General features: G+C 29.9%; 2 protein-coding genes across 4 annotated transcripts; one reads left to right on the plus strand and one right to left on the minus strand.

Moving 5' to 3' along the window:
- The first annotated feature begins 281 nt into the window (after positions 1–281).
- Positions 282–9,606, plus strand: LOC105792705 (uncharacterized). 3 transcript variants are annotated; one of them, XM_052635084.1, is made up of 15 exons: positions 282–497; positions 2,136–2,258; positions 2,621–2,671; positions 2,772–2,867; positions 3,581–3,661; positions 3,750–3,868; positions 4,003–4,056; positions 4,679–4,795; positions 4,964–5,032; positions 5,287–5,353; positions 6,109–6,162; positions 6,237–6,359; positions 7,533–7,607; positions 8,763–8,795; positions 9,081–9,606. In XM_052635084.1, the coding sequence occupies exons 1-15, from the start codon at positions 480–482 to the stop codon at positions 9,174–9,176; spliced, it is 1,176 nt and encodes a 391-aa protein (XP_052491044.1). In that variant the 5' UTR covers positions 282–479; the 3' UTR covers positions 9,177–9,606. The 3 variants fall into 3 exon arrangements, with proteins under 3 accessions (XP_052491044.1, XP_012476882.1, XP_052491045.1); XM_012621428.2 differs by having other exon boundaries at positions 287–497; positions 3,955–4,056; XM_052635085.1 differs by lacking the exon at positions 282–497 and having other exon boundaries at positions 1,687–2,258; positions 2,772–2,811; positions 3,955–4,056.
- A 538-nt stretch (positions 9,607–10,144) lies between these two features.
- On the minus strand, positions 10,145–16,778 carry LOC105792711 (protein SIEVE ELEMENT OCCLUSION B). The gene is made up of 7 exons (XM_012621438.2): positions 16,509–16,778; positions 15,770–15,871; positions 13,919–14,340; positions 13,190–13,296; positions 12,697–12,788; positions 11,722–12,195; positions 10,145–10,996 (listed from the first exon to the last, which is right to left on the minus strand). The coding sequence occupies exons 1-7, from the start codon at positions 16,695–16,697 to the stop codon at positions 10,382–10,384; spliced, it is 2,001 nt and encodes a 666-aa protein (XP_012476892.1). The 5' UTR covers positions 16,698–16,778; the 3' UTR covers positions 10,145–10,381.
- Between the last annotated feature and the right edge of the window lie 5,742 nt (positions 16,779–22,520).

The raw sequence follows: 22,520 nt of genomic DNA on the forward strand, positions 1-22,520 counted from the left end.
AATGACCAAAATATAAACTTACTAATAGTTTAATGACCTTGGGTGTAGTTTAGTCATAATTTATTAAAAATAATTTAAATTTTAATAAATAAATAAAAATCTAAACAGAAATATGAAAATTATAAGCGTGGGAAACGGACAAAATTTTCCGCCAGTTATTTCTGCCGCGTTCTTCGGTTTCTATTTTTTTTCGTTATTTTAATTATTATTAATATTATTCTAAAAATATATATAAATTTAAAAAATGTAAAAGAAAAAATAATTCAAAACTGCTTCGTTTTCATGCATTCAGCCCAACTCTGTATTTAAAAAAAAAAAATCTTTCCTATCATATAATATATATACAATCCTTTTCCTGTTTCTATTTTTTTTTTTGAAAATTTTCCTGGAAAACGTTTTCGTTTCTTATCTAAGGACACCCCATTTTTAAGCTTCAAGCCAGAAGCAAAAAGTTGTTTTTATTTTCATGTTTCGTCGATATGAAATCAGTACATTTTGTAAGTTTTTTTCTTTAATAATAAAAGTTGATAATAATTAATTCCTGATTATCTTTTCTACTTTTCTCTTCATTTTTTCTCGTTCGTGCAGAATCTTATTGATCTATGCTTAGAACTAGGAATTTGTATGTTGGAACAGTCATGGTTTTTTAGGCTCTATTTTCATCTTTATTTTTGTTTTTTTCAGTAAAAAAGTAAAGAGAGTAGAAAAGTTAGAATTATATTTGAATTTGTATTTGAATAGAATTTTAATTTTTAATTCTGTGAAATGTCATCTAATTTTATATGCAAAATACTGTCTTCTTTTTTATTTGCACAAATTTCAGGGTATTCAAGTTATTTGTGTATGTGTGTCTATGTGCATATAAAATATATTGAAATTGAGTTTTTTTTTCTTTTTTCTTGATGCATTTGTTGCATGATGTTGTTATGCTATGAAATTCATTGATTTTATAAAGAAACGGGGAACTTCTTCATGGTCTCTATGCCTCACTTCAATGAAGCTTATTGGTTATTCACTTAATAGTTTTGAAGTCTTTTTTTTTTATTCTCCTCTGTTTTAGGGTCAATGTTCGGAGTTTATTGTCTCTTCCAGCAATGTTATCTCCAAAGTTTGAAACTACATCTCCCCTTGGGAATGCAATGTTCCTACCATTGCTCCTAATACTTGTCTGTAGTTTTGAAATCTTTTGATTCTTACCAGAGACAATATTAACGAATAATATGCTTTGTAGATGTTTATATTCGCGATTCACTAACGTTTCTGATGTCATAATTTGAAAGTATTTGTGTCCCCTCCTATCTGCTTGTTGTCCAATTGCATGTGATTCTTTAGTTAATTATAGAAGCTGCATCGATGTTTACATCCATGAATCACTAATGTTTACTCTCATAATTTTAGAATATTTATGAAATCCAATTTCTTGTTTTGTTGGCTTTTAATTCCTTTGTTAGATATCAATGTTTATGATTATGAATCATTAATGTTTCCTATGTCATAATTTGAGAATATTTGTGTCCTCGTATCTGCTTGTTGTCCTATTACATATGATTCTTTAGTTAATTATAGAAGCTGCATTGATGTTTACAGCCGCTAGTCACTAATGCTTACTCTGTTATAATTATAGAAGCTGCATCAGTGTTTACATTCTTGAATCACTAATGTTTATTCTGTCATATTATTTGAGAATATTTACGAAATCCAATTTGCTTGTTTTGTTGGCCTTTAATTCTTTTGTTAGATATCAATGTTTATGATTATGAATCATTAATGTTTACTCTCCATTGACTCATTATTTCGATGAATCATTTCTTTTGACAGAAGAAAATTATTTCTTTTGACAGAAGAAAATTATGTAAACACTTACTCGAAATCTTCATATTGCCCTCTGATAGAAATAGATCTTTACTCAATTTCATCTTTGGTAAATTTACCAAGGGCTATGTCAAAATTTTGGAATATTTTTGCTCCCCAATTTGCTTGGTTGCCTATTCCTCTAATTCTTTAGTTAGTCATAGAATCTGCATCAATACTTATACTTACTATGTCATAATTTGGGAAGATGTGTGCCTTCTAATCTGCTAGTTGGATTTCTAATTGTTTAAATCGTTATTTATTTGGTTTGTTATATCTGACAGATACCTCTGATTGCTGAACGGAAAGGTTGGGGTTCATGTCTTTGTAGCATTGTTCCAGCCACTGCTTTGCTCTCTATAGTTTACCTTCTAGGGTTTTCAAATGTAGAAACAGAAAATAGAGAGGTATATTTTCCATTTTAGATCCCATATGATATGAATTTTGTTGCATTATTTGACTTTCTATATGTGCTATAGCGGGTCTCTCTGTATGGTTTTCTTCATTTGCATCGTCTAATTAATATTCACACCGTTTAATATTCTGTGGATTCCCATCAGCATACAGTTGAAGATGCTATTGATTTATTTATTACATTTTTCCCCTATGGGTTTAAGTTTGAAATTTGTAGGTTGTTTGTATCTCCAATAATTTAAAGGTCGAATATGAACCTTTTATCAGTTTTTCTTTTTGGAAGTCAGTGCCATATATCGAATAGAAAGAGATATATTGATGGATATCTAGAATGAAAGTTGTTCCCTCTGTGCAGACATGGGGATTAGCTGATATTTTGCAGAGCTCAAATGTTGGTAATTGCAAGGTTTGTTCAGGAGACTTTAAAGATTTTGCTTAATCACATCCTTATTTATGAAAATGTTTTTCTGGCAGACAATAATCCATTTTCTGTTTCATATTTTTAGAACCAGTGCAAGCCTCCCGGAACTGCGCCATTACCTGAAGGTATCATTGAAAATACATCGAACTTAGAGATGCGACCTTTATGGGGCTTCCCAGAGGTAATGTTTTAATCAATGTGAGTGAGCATGCACTTTCCCGTAACCAATATGAATGGGCACGTAACCTTGTAAACATGTTTCTCACTCGAATTTTGAGAATAGAATTTATGGAGCGTACACTTTCCCATTTGAAACAACTCCATGGAAAAAACTGCACCTTACTGTAAGCCTCTGGCTGAGTAAAGCGCATGCAACTTTAATTAAACATACAACTTTGATGGGTTTTATTAGTAAAGTTGGAATTGCACCATTGCAGCACATTCATGTCTCTGGATATTCTTGAATCGCAGATAGTTTACAGTTGGTTGATTTGTTGTTTGGATTTAGATTAGAAGGATAGAACCTCTTTTTAGCTTATAGATTTCTCAATAATTCTTTGTGCACTTTTGGTTTTGACAATTTCTATTTTCGCAAATAGAATAATGTTAATTCATTGGAACTTCCGAATTGGAACTTCAGAACTATGTTGCTCTGACTCTCTATTTTTCTCAAAGTACCCGAGTTTGACTTATATGCTGGGTATGGGTATATGAACATCCAAGGGTCCTCTAAATACATGGAAATCTTGTAAAAGAATTAACACGTGGTGTATAACCTTCATGTCAAAATTATCATGCTGCTAATTCCTCCAGGGGCAATTCATTTGGTCAATATGACACTGACATGTCTGATGTGGCCATACTAATTTTACTATTGCACTACTGTTTGGACAGAAGGAAAATACTTCTACCAGCTTATTTGCAGTTGCTGTTGGAATAAAGCAAAAAGATCTAGTAGACAAAATGGTCAAGATGGTAGATGATAATTCCTTTGTTCTTTAAAGTATACCAGTTGCTTGTATATATTTTTGAGTTTGATTGTTCTTTGTTTTCTATTGTGTAGTTTCTATCTAGTGATTTTGTAGTTATGCTTTTCCATTATGATGGTATTGTTGATGAATGGAAGCATTTTGAATGGTGTGATAAAGTCATACATGTTTCTGCACGCAATCAAACTAAATGGTAAGGAATCTTTCCAATCCCATAACAAATTATAGGGAAGTAGCATTATTCTAAATCTCTCCTGGATTTTGTTTCTCGGTGATTAGGTGGTTTGCAAAGCGTTTCTTACACCCTGATATTGTTTCGGAATATAGTTACATTTTTCTCTGGGATGAGGACCTTGGAGTTGAACATTTTCACCCGAAAGTGTACGTTGAATGCAATTATCCATATTAGAACACAGATTATATGTTAGAAGCTCTCTGCTCATTTCTGTCAATTTGAGAAATGAAATCCTTTTATAGTTCAAGTAGAAAAATGTTGCTAATAAACTTATGCTGTGTGATAATTAAGATGCATTTAAATAACTCAGAGGTCCTGAAACGTGCACAAATGTGGAAATTTATGATGGCTTTTGTTGAACAGTTCTACGAGTAGTGTAGCGGTGATAGCCATAGACTACTCTTAGTTATACCCTGTCTATAGAATTAAGAATGACTGTGGAGCCTGATAGAGATGGTTTGCTTCAGCTGATGATATTCTACCTGCAGTTGAAATTGCTTAATGCTGTGTGTATCGATGTTCAGTTTTTGCCCTTTCAGTTGCAGTTTCAAAGTATAGTTCTATCATGTGTTGAAGGAAGTATGATAGTTACTGCAAAGCTTATGAAGTTGTTTGTTTCCTTTCCCATGTCTGCTAAATTTTGCTATATGTTTATTTAAAAGGAGAAAGTGTTTTGGCTATTAAATAACTGCATCTTATTTAATTACCACTGATATTCTATTTTATAGATTCAAAATTTAAAATCTATAACTTAATTTGATAACTCAGATATATGTCAATTATTGAGCATGAAGGGCTTGAGATATCGCAGCCTGCACTTGATCGTTCTAAATCAGAGGTACACCATCAAATTACTGCACGTGAAAGCAAATCAATTGTGCACAGGTTCTTGTAGTCATTTATTTCTCAATATCTACTCTGAAAGCTACTTCTGCTATACATTGCATATTCTGAATACACTACTTTTGTAAATCATGCACAAATTTGTTTAATACATAGTCTATTGAAACTAGTGACTTAATTTGCTTCATTGTGTATGATTTCTCATTGCAGGACAGCTTTCAAACCAGGTGCTAATGGGAAGCATTGTGATGCCCATAGTAAAGGACCTCCATGCACGGGGTAAAATATCAGTAAAATTACTAAATATTCTCCATTGGTTCTTAGAATTTACTTATTCTTCACAAAATAATTAAGTTAAGGAACTGTCATTTTAATTCTATTGATGTGAGAGGGTATTTTTTCTACTGAGATTCACAAAAGAATCTATGCTTACAGAAGCTATTATTGTGCAACTCAACAAAATTAATGAATTTGAAACCTCTGTCAAATTTTGGTTTTGCTTCCCAAATCTAAGGAACAAGAGAATGTTACAGGTGGATCGAAATGATGGCCCCTGTTTTCTCGAGAGCTGCCTGGCGTTGTGTATGGTACATGATTCAGGTTTGCCTTTTAGACTGTGGGATTTTTACATCCTTATTCTTGCCTCTTTTCTTTCCTTAACATCTTCCCTCTTTTTTGGGTGGGGCATGGAGTTCAATTGCCATATATCTTTGCTGTCATACCATTTAATGCTAAATACGAAATGATACATCTATAATATGGAGCTGAGTTTAACTGAAACATGATTTTTAGGTTAACTGAATGATTGATAAGAAGGAGCTGGTTTGCATTTTTTGTTTTGTTAATGTTTTTGAGATTTGTTATGTGTACGGTGTGTTTGGAAAGCCATATAGTAATTGGATTTGGGTGTAATTGCTTGTAATTACACATGTGTGCCATTTTTGTGTAGCCATTGTAATTAGTAGGTCTAACTAAATTGAGAGGAATTGTAGCACCTCAGTTACTTGCTCCAATTCTTATGAGGGGGTTGAGAATTGGGGGAATTGTACGGGGTAATTAGCCATGATGACTTTCAAACTTTTTTTAAAATTTTTTTATTCTAGGAATTAGAATTCCTTGTAATTACAAGAGGGTGTAATTACTAGTTTAGTAATTACACTTTCTAGCAATTACTCCATGGTGTACAAACACACCCTCAAACTTTGCTCTAGTTTTGCAAGCCTGTGAATGTTCCTTGGTCATGCTAGTTAAAGGTTTATAAAATAGCCTCATACATCAGTTTTTCTTTCTTTCTTCCTCTTTTAATGTCACATCCTTATCTATTTACATTCTTTTATTTATTTATCTTTTTCCAGAATGATTTGATCCATGCCTGGGGTATAGATATGCAAGTTGGTTATTGTGCACAGGCAAGCTACTTAAAGTGGGTTTTCATCTTATTTTGCTAAAGCAATAGAATTTTGCTTAACCTGTATTTTAATAGGGTGATCGAACCAAAAATATTGGTATTGTCGATGCTGAGTATGTAGTCCACCACAATCGTCCTACTCTAGGGGGCATGGGTGCGAAAAATCGCTCTACTGCTGGAGGTCGACGGCTGGACAAGGTTAGAAATTAATATCTATTTCCACAAGATCTTAAAAGGTACATTATTTTCTGTATTCAAGCATTATCATCCTTTAGTAATGGTGGTAAGCAATTTCGAGAAATGCTTTACTGCTGCTGTACTGATTGCTTTGTGGTTAGTTGCATCTTATGCCAGGCTGGTTAAGGCTTATTTTGGCATTATGGTTGATTTGCAAAACTGTGGTTCAAACACGGTGATGCATAAGATGCAACTAAATAAGCCTTAATATCAAGAAGTCCAGTTTATGCAACTAACATATTCAATGGTTGTGGTGCATAAACTAAAATATTCTTAGTGGTACCGATGCTGGACTTGAGTTTTATTTCTCTAAAATCTACATATTGGGACATTTTAAGCTTAATTTTTTTTTCATCAAACAATAACAAGGAATTTCTTAACGAAGCACCTAAAACCCTTGAGCTCCATACCTTTAAACCACAGCTTTGCTATTATTGGTGATTTAGGCCCTCAAGTACTTGTGTGTTCATATGTGAAATTAACATTTGGAACATATATTTGTTTAAGACATATGAACAATTTTTGTAGAAAGGGTTGCCAAATGGTGAAAATCATACATTCACGGCAGAAATCTTGCATATTAAAGTGTAAACATATGTTCTTTGGTATTAAGTTCTTAGCAAGCCCTCTGGATATAAGGAAGAGTAGATTGATGCAGACAAATGAATTAAACAAAATGGCGGCAGAGCATATCTCTTATTATGTTTAATTCTATTCAGCAGTTCTTTAAGGTTAAATTGCTCCTGCTATCTGTTAGTCCAATTTAAAATGTGTTTGAAATCTAGAAGTTCTGAGATTTTATATGTTGTATAAGAGGATATCTAAACTCAAAACTACAGGCAAGAATCATACACCATTACCATTGGTTTGAGAATGTCTTACATCGCTCCATGAGTTGCTTTAGTTACTAGTTCTTACCCTTGAACAAAGATCATTGCAATACAGATGTTGTCTTTAGTTACATGAGTTGCTTGCTTTAGCTACATGTGTAAAATTTTATGTAAAAATTTAACCTGTTAAACACAATTATTATACAAAAATTGGTTATTGTGCACAAGCAAGCTATTTAAAGTGGGTTTCTCTCTTATTTTGCTTACCCAAAAGATTGTTGCTTAACATGTTTTTCTTTAATAGGGTGATCGAATCAAAGGTATTGTTGTGAATGATGCATACATACTGCGCCACTATGTTAAAGCAAAGAAAAAAAAGGTTAGAAATTTGATATCTCTATCAATAAGATGTTAGTGGTACATAGCTTATCCACCCCCCCCTCCCCCGGGAAAAAAAAACATTTTAATGGTACATTATTTTCTTTATTTAAGCAAATATCCTTGAATGATGGTGCTCAGCAGTTTAGTGATTGCTGAATCTCTGCTCTAGGTTCCTGCTAGTGCTTTACTGCTGTTGTGTCGATTACTACATTTGGAAAAACTGTGTTCTTTTAGCCAATGCTCTCTCTGCTATTGCTGGTGATTAAGGCCTTGATGTACTTGTGTCCTTATGCGAAAGGGGCAAAATTTATTGGGAACACGTATTAGGATATAAGGACAATCTTTGTAGAAGGGATAGCCAAATGGTGAAGTCATATACAGTATATGTATACATGTGTGTGTGTGTGTATAACACCACAGCTCCATTTTGTATTTCTAAACAATTTCATTCACAGCAGAAAGCATGCATAAACGTATGTGCTCTGGTATTAAAAAGGTTAAATATTAATATTATATAAGTATAGTAAATATTTAACAAAACTGTGTATTGGACTAAATGTAAGAATATTTAATATAAATTCAAGGTTTAATTTAATGAAAAGAATTAAAAAAAAAAGTTTAAAACGGTTTATAGGGATTTTGTTGGTTTTTCTTTTTTAAGTTTTTTATTGGTTCAACCGATTTGAAAGATACCTGGTTTAATGATATAGGGCAGTCCAGTCTGATTTTTTAAACACTGCTATTATCTGTCATCTCGGAAGTTCAGTGGATTTCTTGTGCTGGTTTATTGGTTGTTCAATGCTCCGAATGTTCTTTTTTCATCTTTCTGGTATCTGATTGTATGTTGTATAAGAGTATATTTAAGCCGAAAACTACCGGGAACGGATTATAAACCGATACCGTTGATTTGAGAATGTCTTAAAATCTCTACATGAGTTGCTTGCTTTAGTTACACCAAATCCGAACCCCTGAAAAGGTTTCTTTTAGATAAAATGTGAATTAATTGGTTAGCTTGTGCAAATATAACGGCCATCGCTATCTGTGAAAATGAAAACTATGAAAATGTATGGCCTGTCGTATTCTTTCCCGAGTCAATTGTGGTACCTTTGGTATTTTGTCTTGGCTAACTATTTGGTCTGTTTCTGTATTGCAGAAACCTCGTCGTCCACAAGATCCTAGAGTGGAAGTAAGTATCTGGGTCTATTGCTTTGCATCATCTTCCCTATGGTATGCATTATTGATTTACAACATGTGTTCTGTATAAGTCTTATGCATGGTACTTTGAGGTGCTGGCTTGGAGATTTAGCCAAAGGAGAACTTATTCGATCCCTTGTTGATTATTTGTTGTAAATAGAGTTCAAATGTTGAAAATATCAAAAGATCTTTTTCTAGGCATTGACTGACTTGGCAATCATTTAAGTGCACAAAAACACCGGTTATAATTATCGGAGTACGAACTTGATCTGTACAGGTAAGGAGGCAGTCCTACGTCGAGTTGTACTTTTTCAGACAACGATGGGAGAAAGCTGTGAAGAACGATAAGTGCTGGGTCGATCCATATCACTAGCAAGAACATTGACTGCATTCTCCGATTTTGTTGGCTCAGGTAAAACTGTGTAAAATGTTACATACCATTGTGCATCATAGTCATAGGATGTTGCTAAATGGAAGGAAGAGATTAAGCAGGTACTTTTTCCAAACAAAATTGCGCGATCCTCGTATGGAGCTGAGCTCGGTGCCTGCTTCAGTTCATTTGTTTACATTCGATATAGGTACCGGATTAAATCATTCGATTATTTAGTGGAATAAAAAGAATATAATGTTTTATAGGAACTGGGAGGAAAATAATAAGAGCCTTCCTTTAGCTTACTGATTTTATCTGTAGTGTCAACTTATAGCTTCTTGCTTGAAGCCCAAAGCCTGAGGATAAGACAATGATGCAAGATATCTAGATTCAAAATTTAAATTTATTAAGGGTAAATTGTATTAGTAGTCCCTATGTCTTTTTGTTACTCAATTTAACCATGAGAAGTTACAAAATGATCACTCAATTATTCAATTTTATCTTTTTTGATCACCAGCCGATTAACATAAAATTGGAAACACTAAAAATTCAAGTTAGTTGGGTGACTACGGTAGTCCCTTTGGACATCACTTATGACTCTTGTTGGTGGAATCAAACCAGATTGATTGGACGGAAAACTGAATGTGACAAAAGAATTGAATTGATTTCTAAATAATTTTTAATTATTTATTTAATTATTATTGAATCAACAATTAAACCGATTGACTTGATAATCAATGATGTAGCTAGTTTGATGATCGATCCATATTTTAAAACATCTATGAGGTACTCAAATTAGAAGTTTCTCTCTATTTTGCGAGATTTTTAGAGAACATTTAATTATAAAATCATAAATGACATGTAATGTAATGTAATATAAAATTATATTATATTATAGTATTTAAATAAAGAGATTTAATCTAAAATTACAACAACATAAAATGGTTAAAAACACTCTTAAAGCATAGATATAATATAATAGTAGAAGATTTATCCGTATCTTTTATAATAATGTGTTTAAACTATTAATTTTATCTAATTTTATAAAAATAATACCGACCAATAAAAACATGACAGGTGGCATGTTTTTTTGTCGAATACTATAATTTTTTATAAGATAAGATAAAATAAATAGATTAAATACCATTGACAAAAAAAGGGACCAATTTGAATTAAGGTATAGATATTTAGTCCCGAATTTAAACAAATCACTCATCACAACAGCGATACGTATAAAACATATCCATCACTTTAGAGCAATCGGGGCAAACCATAATACCCGGAACCCGACCCAGAACTGGCAAATGAACCTTGAGACAGCCATGAACATCCCTCGATATCACCTCTTTGTAATGCTTCACACCTTCTAAGAACCGTAGTCCAGTAGTGTCTTGTCTCCAATTCAGGTAATTCGACATGATGGTTAAACCCGTTTCGCCGTCGGTTGTTACCATCGGGTCGGGTCCCATCGAGAAAACGGCCCACGATTCGCCTTTTCCGCCATGGCCAACCACTTTCAAAGCTTCATGGATCACTACATCAGTTTTATAAGCGGTAGTTGTTTTGCCGCGTCGGATTTTGGCGTGTAATATGCTTTCTAGTTTTGTCCAGAACCGCCACCGGAACTCCGATTCTATGACGTTGATGTCACGGCTGAGGTCGGTTTTTGATAAGCCTAATTTGGCTTTGTTTTTTCCGACGTAAACTAGTTTTAAGGTAACGCCGGCGGCGTAGGCGGCGTATTTGACTTTCTCGGTGAATTCTTGAATCCATGAAATGTCACCTCCGCCGAATAAGCAAACGAATGTTGTTCGATTCTCTATCTGATAAAATCATGGACCGAATTAAATGATAAAAGAAAAAATAATAGTTAATGAAATTGTAAACTTTGAACCCAATTCGAAATTTCATTCCATAAATCAATTTAATTTAATTTTATTATGAAAATTCACAATCCCTTAAACTCAAATTTAAAATAATTCAAATAAATAATCTAAAATGAGTTAAATTTGATTGTCATATTTGAATAACAATTTGAAATATTTGACTTGAAAATCCTGATCGGTAAACTTAAATGATTTAAACCTAAAATGATTTGAACCTAAAATAATCTAAACTCGAAATAACCCAAAGCGAACACCGACTGGTACATTATTCGTATATTGGACCTTTAACTTTTTTTATCTAAGTTAATCCCTAAACTTGACAATTGTTTCTGCATTGTGGCCTAAACTTTAGGATTTTCAAATAATATCAGAAAGGAACAAAAAAAAAATTTCAAGCCCTAATATAGAAACAATTGCTAAGTTCAAATATTAATTGAGATAAAAAAAGTTTAGACTCTAATGTGAAAATAGCTATCAAATTCAGACCCCCAAAAGTGATTTAACCCTTTTACCTCGTTAATTTAATTTAGTTTGAATTCAAATTAAACTATAAAAAATATTTAATTAATTAATTTTAAATTTAATTTTAAAATTTATAAACATTAATATAAAATATTTAAAAATATATATATGAAGAGAGTTTATGAATGTATGCAACGTACCCATGAACGTAATTCGGGGACAATGAAGTCATCAAGCACCAACTCAAGCTTCCAACCATGTCGTTCATCGATAGAGTTCCATAGAATCTCCTCGGTTTTATCACTAAATGGGAAAGCCGTGTTCCCCCAAGTCCACAGCATGGGGAGAGCATTTTGGCACACCACTTCCCCGGCCGAAGTCATCGACACTGCAATCGCCTGCCTTATGAAATGCCACTCTTTCTTCACAAACTCGACGACGTCGGCCTCGACCCTTGTTGGCTCCACTGCCACACTCCATTTCATCAACTGTTTAAGCTCCCAAAATCGTTTCACATCGTACGACATCGACAAGTCGATGATCGGGAGCCAAACGATCTCATACATTTGGTCGTTTCTTTGGTACAACCAATTGAGAGCCTTGATCTCATCGATAGAGATGTCGAGATCCGATATGAGGAACAAAAGATGCTTGTTTCTTAGATTTTCAAAGCCCTGTTTGTTTATTCATGTCGAAAAAGGAATGATTAATTGTTGAAAGGTTTAATATTTGATGCATGACAATGTATATTTGTAATTCAATTTTAGGATATATTCCTTCTATTTTAATTCATTATAATTTGATCCTCTACTTTTATAATGTTATTAATAGGTCTAAATTGATAACATGGTTAGTTGCTACCGTAAACTGATGCTTTGATTTTTTTTTTACTATTATATGGTCATAATTAAGGTCACATGGAAAACCAATCAATCATATTCAATAATATATTTACATCGCAATGAACGTTCAAAATTGTTTTAATTTTTTAAATTACATCATCATTTTAACGGCAGCAACCAACAGGTTTATCCATTTGGACCTACTTATAAAGAGGATGAAATTATACCTAATTAAAGCAAAAGGACTAAATCACAAATTATAGCATAGTAAAGGGACTAAAACCAAAATTGATCCAGCAATATTAGATGAAAACTGTAATTAAACCAAATTACCTGAGTCCTCACGTATTGCATGATTTTGTCGATGAATTCTGAGATGCTGATTTTAGTAATACGTATGGTTATATCTTCATATGTATATTTTTCTGCATGCCATTTCCATTATATGAATATTCACAATATTTTTAAATAAAAATTTTAAAAACAAAAGGAAATAATTACTTCAATTTGGATATTTAAATTTATTATCTGAAAAATAAAATAAATTATGACATTCAAATTTATTATATGTAAAAGTAAAACAGATTTGGAAAAAAAAATCCAAAGGTTAATATACTTCATTTCGAATATGTCGTAAATGATAATTATAATATTTGAATCGGTAATAGTCAAATCCATAAAAAATAGTATATATTCACTACAAATGAATTAAATTATATAAAATTGTATAAAAATTGAAGCCGTGACAATAAATTTGAAATAAAAGTTTATTTTATTATATAATTTTTTAATAAACATATTTATTTGTGGTATATAAAAGGCTTACCAGCATCCCTTAGGCAAAGGGTTAACTTCTCTTGAAGGATGTTATTTATATGGCTAACTTCATTTGCCAAGACATTTAATTCTTGGATTGTGGATTCAAAATGGTCCCTGAAAATAATTTTAAAAAATATTTCATAAATTATATTTCATGCATAATAATATATAATTTATGCACTATTATGTCAGCTGAAATGAAGATAAATAAATTTATTTTAAAAATTTTAAATAATGTCATCTTTTTCTATTTTTCCAAAAGACAAAATAGTAAGGGTTTATTTATGATTTGGTCCATAAATTATACCTTTTTTCTATTTTGGTAAATAATTTTTTTTTTGTCTCGTTTTGATATTTGAACTATTATTTTCAACCCTTTTTACCCCCAAAATCATCGGTGACTGATAAGAATATATCAGGAGTCAGAAAATTTTTTTGGGGGGTTAATTGGGAAGAAAATGATAGTTCATGTATCAAAGTGTAGAAGAAAAAAGTACAAAATGAAAAACAGATATAGTTCAGAGGTCAAAAGGTAAATTAAGCCAAATCGTAATCAGCATACAGTGGCAGAACTAAATTAGAGCCAGAAGGGACCTTCCCCCTTCCTTCCCTGTTGGTAAAATTTTAATTAAACCCTTTAAAATATTTAAAAATTTTAAATAGCCCCAAAACTCAATGACTTGTTCCGCCACTACGAACATAATAATTCTCAAATATTAAAAACAAAAAAGCTTACTTCTTTTTGCTTAAAATGCTTGTGATTTGCAAAACAATCCGAAGGATCTTGTATGCAGCTGTGGGGAAACAAGCAATGGCATCTTTGATGGAGTGGACCTCTTTGGGAATGCGAGAAATGGAAGGGGCCAGAAAGGCCAAGTTGGTGTTGGCGACATCGATCATGGCCTTGAAAAGCCCGATGTGTTCGAGCACGGTGAAATCCGTGGTGGTATAACGGTGGCCTTTGAGGGTTTCAACGTACATGGCAATAGGGTCGGTGTTACGATGCTTGACAAGCATTGACGACTCAGCAACACTGCATGCGAAAGCGGCCATCGCCAACACCACTTTGGCGTTCCATGAATAGTCTTTCAGCCTGCGGAGCATTTGCATTGTTGTTTCGTCCACACTGCTTGCCATTGTTGATACACAGCATGACATCTGCATTTAAAATAGTAAGTATTTTCCGTAAAAGTTAAAAATTTTGAGATTAGGTTGTCATTAAAATCGTTAGTATTTTGTTAAAATTCGAGATTCTTTGATTAAAAATTAAGTCCTATTTTTTTATTTAAAAATCTTGGTTATTAAAATCATAAATATTTTTTATCAACATTTGTCAACTTAAATTTTGATTAGGTTGTCAACATATGGTTGACACAAAAAAAGAATATTAAGTTCTGACAAAATTTTACAAAAACTATCAATGATGATAATGATTGGACTAAGCTTTTTAAATTGAAAAAGTAAGTATATGGGCCAAATCTCAAATTCTATACAACTACAGGGACTAACAGTTAGGGGTGTTCAATCGGTTAACCGACCTAAACTACCATTAATCAAATTAATCGACCCTTTTAAACCCTTAACCGAACTGAACTTTTTTGGTTAATTCGGTCGGTTAACCGAAATAACCGAAATTTATATATATATTTTTTGTTTTTTGGTTAAAACAAGTATAAAATACATAAAAAATTAATCGAATTAACCGAATTTAATATATGTAAAATGTATATAAAAAATATAAATTTTCGGTTAATTAACCGATTTCGAATCGAATTAACCGTTAACCGAACTTCTAAAAAGTTATTAACCGACCCCAACCGAATTAATTCGATTAACTGACCAATTAACAGAATTTAATTAATTAACCAAATTAATTCGATTTTACCCGAATTTTGCGCAACATATTAACAGTACATTTTAACCTTAATTAAACTTTTTTCTTTTTGAGGTAACCTTAATTCAACTTTTTAGTAAGTGGTAGTATTCAACGTATACATTTATACACCGTAAGGTGAAATTATTAATATTTAGATTTAATATGTTGTTAGTGTATAAACTTACATACACCTGCAATTCATGGATGCTAATGGATAATAAACAAATAAATTATTTGTATTTATTTTTAAGTTTTATTTAATAAAGTGTTTGTTGGAAATAAAGAATATTTCAAAAGAATTTATTTTACTTCACTCAGTTAAATCATTTATTTTTATTTTTATAAATTATAGTCAAGCTTTTGGGGTGGACTATCCAATTTTCGATTCATACTGCACAAATATTTATGTTTAGATAAAAAATATTATTTATTATTTTTATAAAGAAAAAAAAGTAAAAGGTGGCTTAGATTTTTCTAATAAAAGTAAAGTTAAATAAAATTTTATTATATATTTAGTGGGTCAAAAGTTTCTCTTTATTAAATCTAATTATTAATATTATTATTCAAATACTCAAGCATAAGATAATGCATAACTATTCTCAATTCATTTTCTATGTGAATTACACCCTTTAAATTTAAATTTAAAATATTTCAATCTAAATAAAAATAATTGACTATTTATGAAAATAGAAAAAGGAAGTAACAATTTACCTCACAAGAGAGATTTCGAATATTTTCCAAAGCTTGACGCATACCGTCCACAGTTTCCAGCTTATTGATCATATCGGTTAATTGTGCATATTGTTCAACACCCTAAATCGAATATCATAAATATATATCATTTATCTCGTAATAACTTTTAGTGTTGGTAAATTATATATATTATCAAAGATTAGATCTTAAGTAAGACCCTTAGTACATTTAGTATATATTTGAAGGGGGTTTTATTTTCCAATTGTGCTTGATAATTTGAAAATGCGATAGATTCAAAGAGTAAAAACGTCTCGTTGGCTACTTGAGAATGCCAACTATGCATATCAATGCGCATGGTTCGCCTTCTCAAGCACTCAACAAGATACTCTCCCTATGTTAACCTATTATTTCGAACTTTTGGCATAGTCAGAAGACGAAATCTCCACCATTAGGGGTGAATTTAAGAGGGAAGGGAGGCAAGGTCCAAATGAAAAATTACTAGTTTAGTCCATTTACAAATAATGAAATTATAAAATAATATATATGATAAAATTTTACCTTGACTCTCAAAAAAAAATCTTTTCAATCCCTTAAAAATGATGAAACTATATATTAACAAATGATAAAATTATATTTTAACCTCTTAAAACTTCATAATTAAATTTCAACCCAAAAATTCTAAATTCACCCCTACCCACGGTACGTGAATAATACCGGCCGGTCATGTATATTATATATATAGAGAGAGAGAGAGTACCTTTGAGGAAGAAACGGTAGCGTTTTGGAAAATGCAGGAAATGAGGTTAACAAGATGTTGAAGATCAACATGGTGGGTTTGATAAGAAGAGTGAGTGCTCACAATTTGCTCTAACAGTCCCTGTGGTACCCATAAAATCTGAGTACCACCAATGCCGTAGCTAAGGCTGGATGCAGCTGTTGCTGCCATTTTTAAGCTCTGGTCAAAACTCAAACTTCAGACTGAAAGTGAAAGGGAAAGAGTGAATGTGAGTGCGAGTGTGAGTCTTAGATTGCAGATTTGTTCATATATATATATATAACAAACTCTTAAGGATTGATTATTTTCCAATTAAAGCATATTATTGGGTTCATACCCAACAAAAAAAACATATCGGGTTAATTTCACGGAACGTCCTCAAAGAGTTTGTTTTTGAACTTGAAAATGTTTTTAATGGAGTCATCAAATTATCATTATCATATCCAATGATGGAATGGGACATTAAGTTTTGGGATCTACTTAAATATTTTTTTAAAAATCGAGGTTTAATTAGAATTTTTCAAAAATTTAGGGGGTCTAATTAATTTTTTTAAAATGTGAAAATTAATGAGGATTTTCAAAAAATTTCGAGAGTTTAATTAAGATTTTTGAAACTTTTGTAGGGCTTAATTAAAATTTCTAAATTTTTGAAGGACCTAAATAAAAATTTCAAAAATATTAAAAGGCTTAATCACAATTTTCTGAATTTTTTGGCTCCTCTTACCTTCTGCCTTGATCGTATCAATCAAGTCTTTTGGTTAGCTTAAGCATTAGTTTGGGGTTTTAAATGCCGACTCAAATATGGCACATAGTATATATAAAACACACGGAACAATTTATAAGCACTTGTGTATTTATTCCGAGAACAACTTGAGTATTAAAAAATAAAATAACCCTCCTAAATTTCAATAAACCTATATATTTTTTAAATAAATCATTCAAATTATCCAATAAGTATACATGTATTTGTAATTTAATTTGTGAGTATTAAACATACTTCATGTCTAATTCAAACTAGCACATTTAACATTTAAATTCACAACTAAGCTAATAAAAGGACCTAATTGAAATAACAACAATACTTTAAGAACTTAACAAGAACATCATAAAGCTTTATGATAATTTAAAGTCGAAGTGCTATTTTGGGGACGTTTAGTGCAATTAATCTTATATATATGTGAATCACATGACTAAAGCAAATTAAAGCATTTGTTTGAGTTAATTGGAAGCTAGGCTGAAGACTGAAGAACAGCTAGCATTTTTCATCTGTTCAAACTTCCTACTTTTTATTTTTAATTACTTGTTGTTGAGCATCACCCCCATTATTAATTATTTTCTATTTTATTCCTTTTTTATTTAAATATTTTAATAATGGTTAAATTAATTGAATATGTCAAAAAAAAAGTTAATTGGTCAAATAAACCATTTTATTTAAATTTCAAGAAATAGTTTTTAGAGAGGATTTATGAAGAAAACTCGTTCAGTTTGATGCGCTTTTCCTGACATATCAATAGGAAAGTTTATCCAACTGAGTACACTTTTACATTACTGTAAAGAAAATGTGTTTAGTTAGACGTGCTTTCACACACTTTCTCTAAAAATGACTTATTTACTTAAATTTTTAAAAAATTGACATATTTAACCAATAAACTTTTTTGGATGTATATTACTAATTTAGATTTTAATAAGAATGAAATCATTTGAAATTAAAAAAAAGTTCACTAATTTTCATTCCGATTGATGACAGTGACTGTCAATGCATCAAATTTGTATATATTTGCCAAATTTCATTTTTTATTCTTGTATTATTCATATAAATAAAAAATTATAATTATAATTATATATATTACATTAGAGGATGAGAATCCATTATATAAAATTATCATTTTATCTTTGTATATATATTAACTATTAAAAGGGTAAAATTGTAATAATATATTATAAAAATTCATATATTTTATGCTCAAATATTTTTGAAGAATTATGTTTAAATATTTACGTGACTTTAAAAATATTAAAAATATTAAAAATAAATAGAAAAAATTAAATTGAAGCAGAGCAGGTGGAGTGGGGATGTATTTTCTTGTGGTTATTTTGTGACATTTTTTTTAGGTATTCTCTGGAGAGTTTATTGCTAGTATTGTGAGACAATTAGGTGAGTGATTTGTGATAATTGGGGTTGATATTGGGGTTACAATTATTTCTTTATGTAAAGGTAGATTGGCCTTAAGCCAATAGATAATCTGAACCATTGCTGAATAAAATCATTTATTGAACAAGGCTTTGCACTTGTGTTCGAGTTAAGTTAACAAAGATCGATTGTGTCAGCTATTTTCTGTTCTTATTTTTTTACGTTGCCTATTTTTCTTCTAACTACCATTATAATAGAATGTTAACGAAAGTTGATTTATGACTAATTATTTTTCATAAAACAATAATTCAATATATAAAAGATATAGTTATTTGATATACTTTTGAGGTTAAAATTATCATGCATCATTAAAGAATAAAAATAAATAAATTTGTTAAATAAAAAATAATGTTTTATAATCAAATCAACTATTAAATCGGTCAAATTTTTTATTTAATCGATTCAACAATAATTAAGAATTTCATAAAAATTTAAAGAAAAAATATTCAACAGATCCAAACGTTAACTTCAACCTATTTAATTCCTATATTCAAATCAATACACCGATTGATTTTCATTTTAACCGACTATGTATCCCGTCCGTTTCAAATGAGAGCACGGGCTTCATGCAAAGAAAAAAAAAGCAGCAGTTCGACAGCATCGATAAAATAAATAATTGCTTTTGCAGACAATTATGGTGGTCGTCGTGGGCTTTTTTTTCTCAAGCGACACTACTTTTTCTTTTTCATTGTTGCAAATTCCTTTTGCCACTCCTTCATACCTTTAATTCTTTTTATCGAATTATACATCTATTATTATTAATTTGTATATATTATTTAAACATTTTATCGAGTCAATGTTACTTTTAATCGGATTACTAAATTAATTGTGAAAATATAAAATGATTCTTCTTTTAAATTGTAATTAATAATAATATTATAACAATTTTATCTTTTATATTTTAATATCATTTTAAATAAAAATTACAAATTATAAATACAGTAATTGAAAATGCGTTAATAATATTAAATTATTTTCTTTCACTAGTGTCACAAAATCTAGTTCATATATGCGAATTATTTTATCGTATTATAAATGAATTTTTGCGTGAGTTATTTTTGTTACTTAATTATGCGACTATAATCCTATTATAATTGCATTAAAATAAACTTTATTTCAAATACCAATAATCATTTTCTTTATGTCAATTTTAGTTTTCAAGTTAAATTTTTTACCGTGCGAAGTGTTGACTAGTTAATTATTAAAGTTGTGTTGAGAAAGTCATATAATAATTGGATATGAGTGAAATTACTTGTAATTACACAAAAGTGACATGTTTGGGCAACTATTGTAATTGATGGATTCCATCAAATTAGAGTAATTACGCAAATAATTACACCCAAATCTAATTTTGAAAAATATTTTTATACAAGTTATGAAAATTATATGCTTATATTATAAGCATAGACACGCCAAATTCTTAGGGGAGAATGAGAATTGAAGTAATTACGCAGTAATTACATCTAGATTCAATTTAAAAATTTTTTTATACAAGTTATAAAAATTATATTATAAACATAAACACGTATGAGTGTTTGAGATAATTATGACAAAAAATTTCTTATAAAATATAATTAGCATATTATAAAAGTGCTATAATATATTTATTTATAAAAATAACTTTCTAAAATTATAGCAAAAATTATATTATTTATAAGAAGTTTTATGAAAGGTATGGACAATTTATAATTTTTTTATAAAGGTTATGTATTATAAATTTTGTGTTATATTTTACTTAACTTACATATTATAAAATGGATATAACCTAACGGTAAGTCTTTCTCTAAATTAAGTTTTTATAATTTTTTATAATTAAAGCTACAAACTATTTGAATTATGATCCTAAATATTATAAGATCGATCCAATTATGCAATAGGAAATGTTATCTTGCACCATATCCTCGAATATGGTACTATTTGAGAGAAAAGTGCCAAACACAAGCACCATAGATAGCTTAAGAATTTTTTAATTTGAGACATTGGAGGCTTTAAAATGTGGTTGAAAAGACATTTGTTCTTCTAAAAAATTATTTTCCATATTAACATCACCTTAATATAGCATAAAAAAAAAACTTGGGTCGTATTAGTGTATTGCATATTTCATAACTTCAATCATAGGTAAAATTAAAATGATCCATACTTCGAAGAGTATGTGGAAGTAGATCTCCATAGTCTTAATGATGCAAATTCAAATTTAAATGATGATGAACTCAGTTAAGGACCAATAGATGTTGATAAAGAGCATAGGTTAAATATTAAAGAGTGAACAACCCAACAAATATAACATAATACTTATAATGGTTTGATTTTAATAATAATTTTTAGAGTAATTATTTTTTTAAATGAATTATGTAACTATGTAATTACAATTTGTACTACCAAATATGACATAGGAAATTACAATGTAATTACGCTTTGTCAACCAAACACATCTATGGAATTACAATATTTTGTAATTATAAGTGTTATTATTACCAAAGTAATTACACTTTCATTCAATTACTTTGTATTATCCAAACATACCCTAAATTAAATTATTTAATTCAAGACTTGTAAAACTGATTCTAATAAAATAATTAAAAAGGAATAAATCTCAAAATTATATATGAACTTTTTCAATGTGCAATGTTATATGTGAGCTTAAATTTTGTGCAATTTTATACATGACATTTTGATTTTAATCAATTTTATAAACAATTAACATCATTGTCGCTATAGCATAATTTTACGTTTACATTTTTATGCACAAATAATTATATTGATGAATTCATTTATTTAAATGTGTACAATTGAAACAAAATCAAATTTTTTGTATACATTTGAACCAAAATCAAGTTTACTATATAAGATTACACAAAATCAAACTTCATATATCAAATTACAAATTAAATCAAAATTCATATATATTTTTTATATTTACCCAAATAAAAATTCCTTTGCTTTGGAACTGCAAACTTGTTGATGAAAAAAGGAAACTCTTGATTTAAATGCTTTATAAGGCTAAAGGGTAGATACCATGACAATTCCAAATCATATGATTAAGTGAGACCTTTAAAGCTTTCAAGTTGGCTTTTACTTTTTCTAACACTTGAAATGAAACCTTTTTCTCATTACCAAGTAAAAAAATATGAAAAATTGAAATCTAGATTCATTTGACAAATGTATTAATAAAAATACTTAAACTACATTACCTTCTATTTAAATAAATCTTTAAATTATTTTTGTAGTTAAACGATTTTTACTTATAAATCCTTTGATTTTGATATTGAAATAAAAATATTTTGAATTTCTAGACCCAATCTAATGTCTTATTGATGTAATAGAAATTATATACACTTTAACATCAACATAAAATTTAAAAGAGCAATTAAAATTTTCAAAATACTTCCAAAAGTATTTAAGTATGTGTACTTTCAAAAAATTAGGAAATATTATTTATTTTCAAAAGTCACAAAAGCATGTCAAAATATAAAATTACTTAACTGTTTCTCCCTTCATTACGAATTGTAATGAGAAAGAGATTTAAGAAAACATCATTAAAAAAATCATAATTGGTACATTAAGACTGAAGTTAACTCACAAACAAGATTAAAAGACTTTCACATGTTACATTTCTTTCTCAATTCCTTTTTTTTTTTAAATTTTAAACATATCTTAAATGGTGGATGTCACTGGCTAATCCTGTTTGTAAAGCCTAAAAACATCAACAATAATAATCGAGATAATTTCTATTGAAAAGAAAAAAAGCAAGATGAACCAAATACATGATAATAATGAGTGAAGGACACAAGATTGTAGCATGA

The sequence above is a fragment of the Gossypium raimondii genome, chromosome 8, assembly GCF_025698545.1.
Source record: "Gossypium raimondii isolate GPD5lz chromosome 8, ASM2569854v1, whole genome shotgun sequence".
Classification (NCBI taxonomy): Eukaryota; Viridiplantae; Streptophyta; class Magnoliopsida; order Malvales; family Malvaceae; genus Gossypium; species Gossypium raimondii.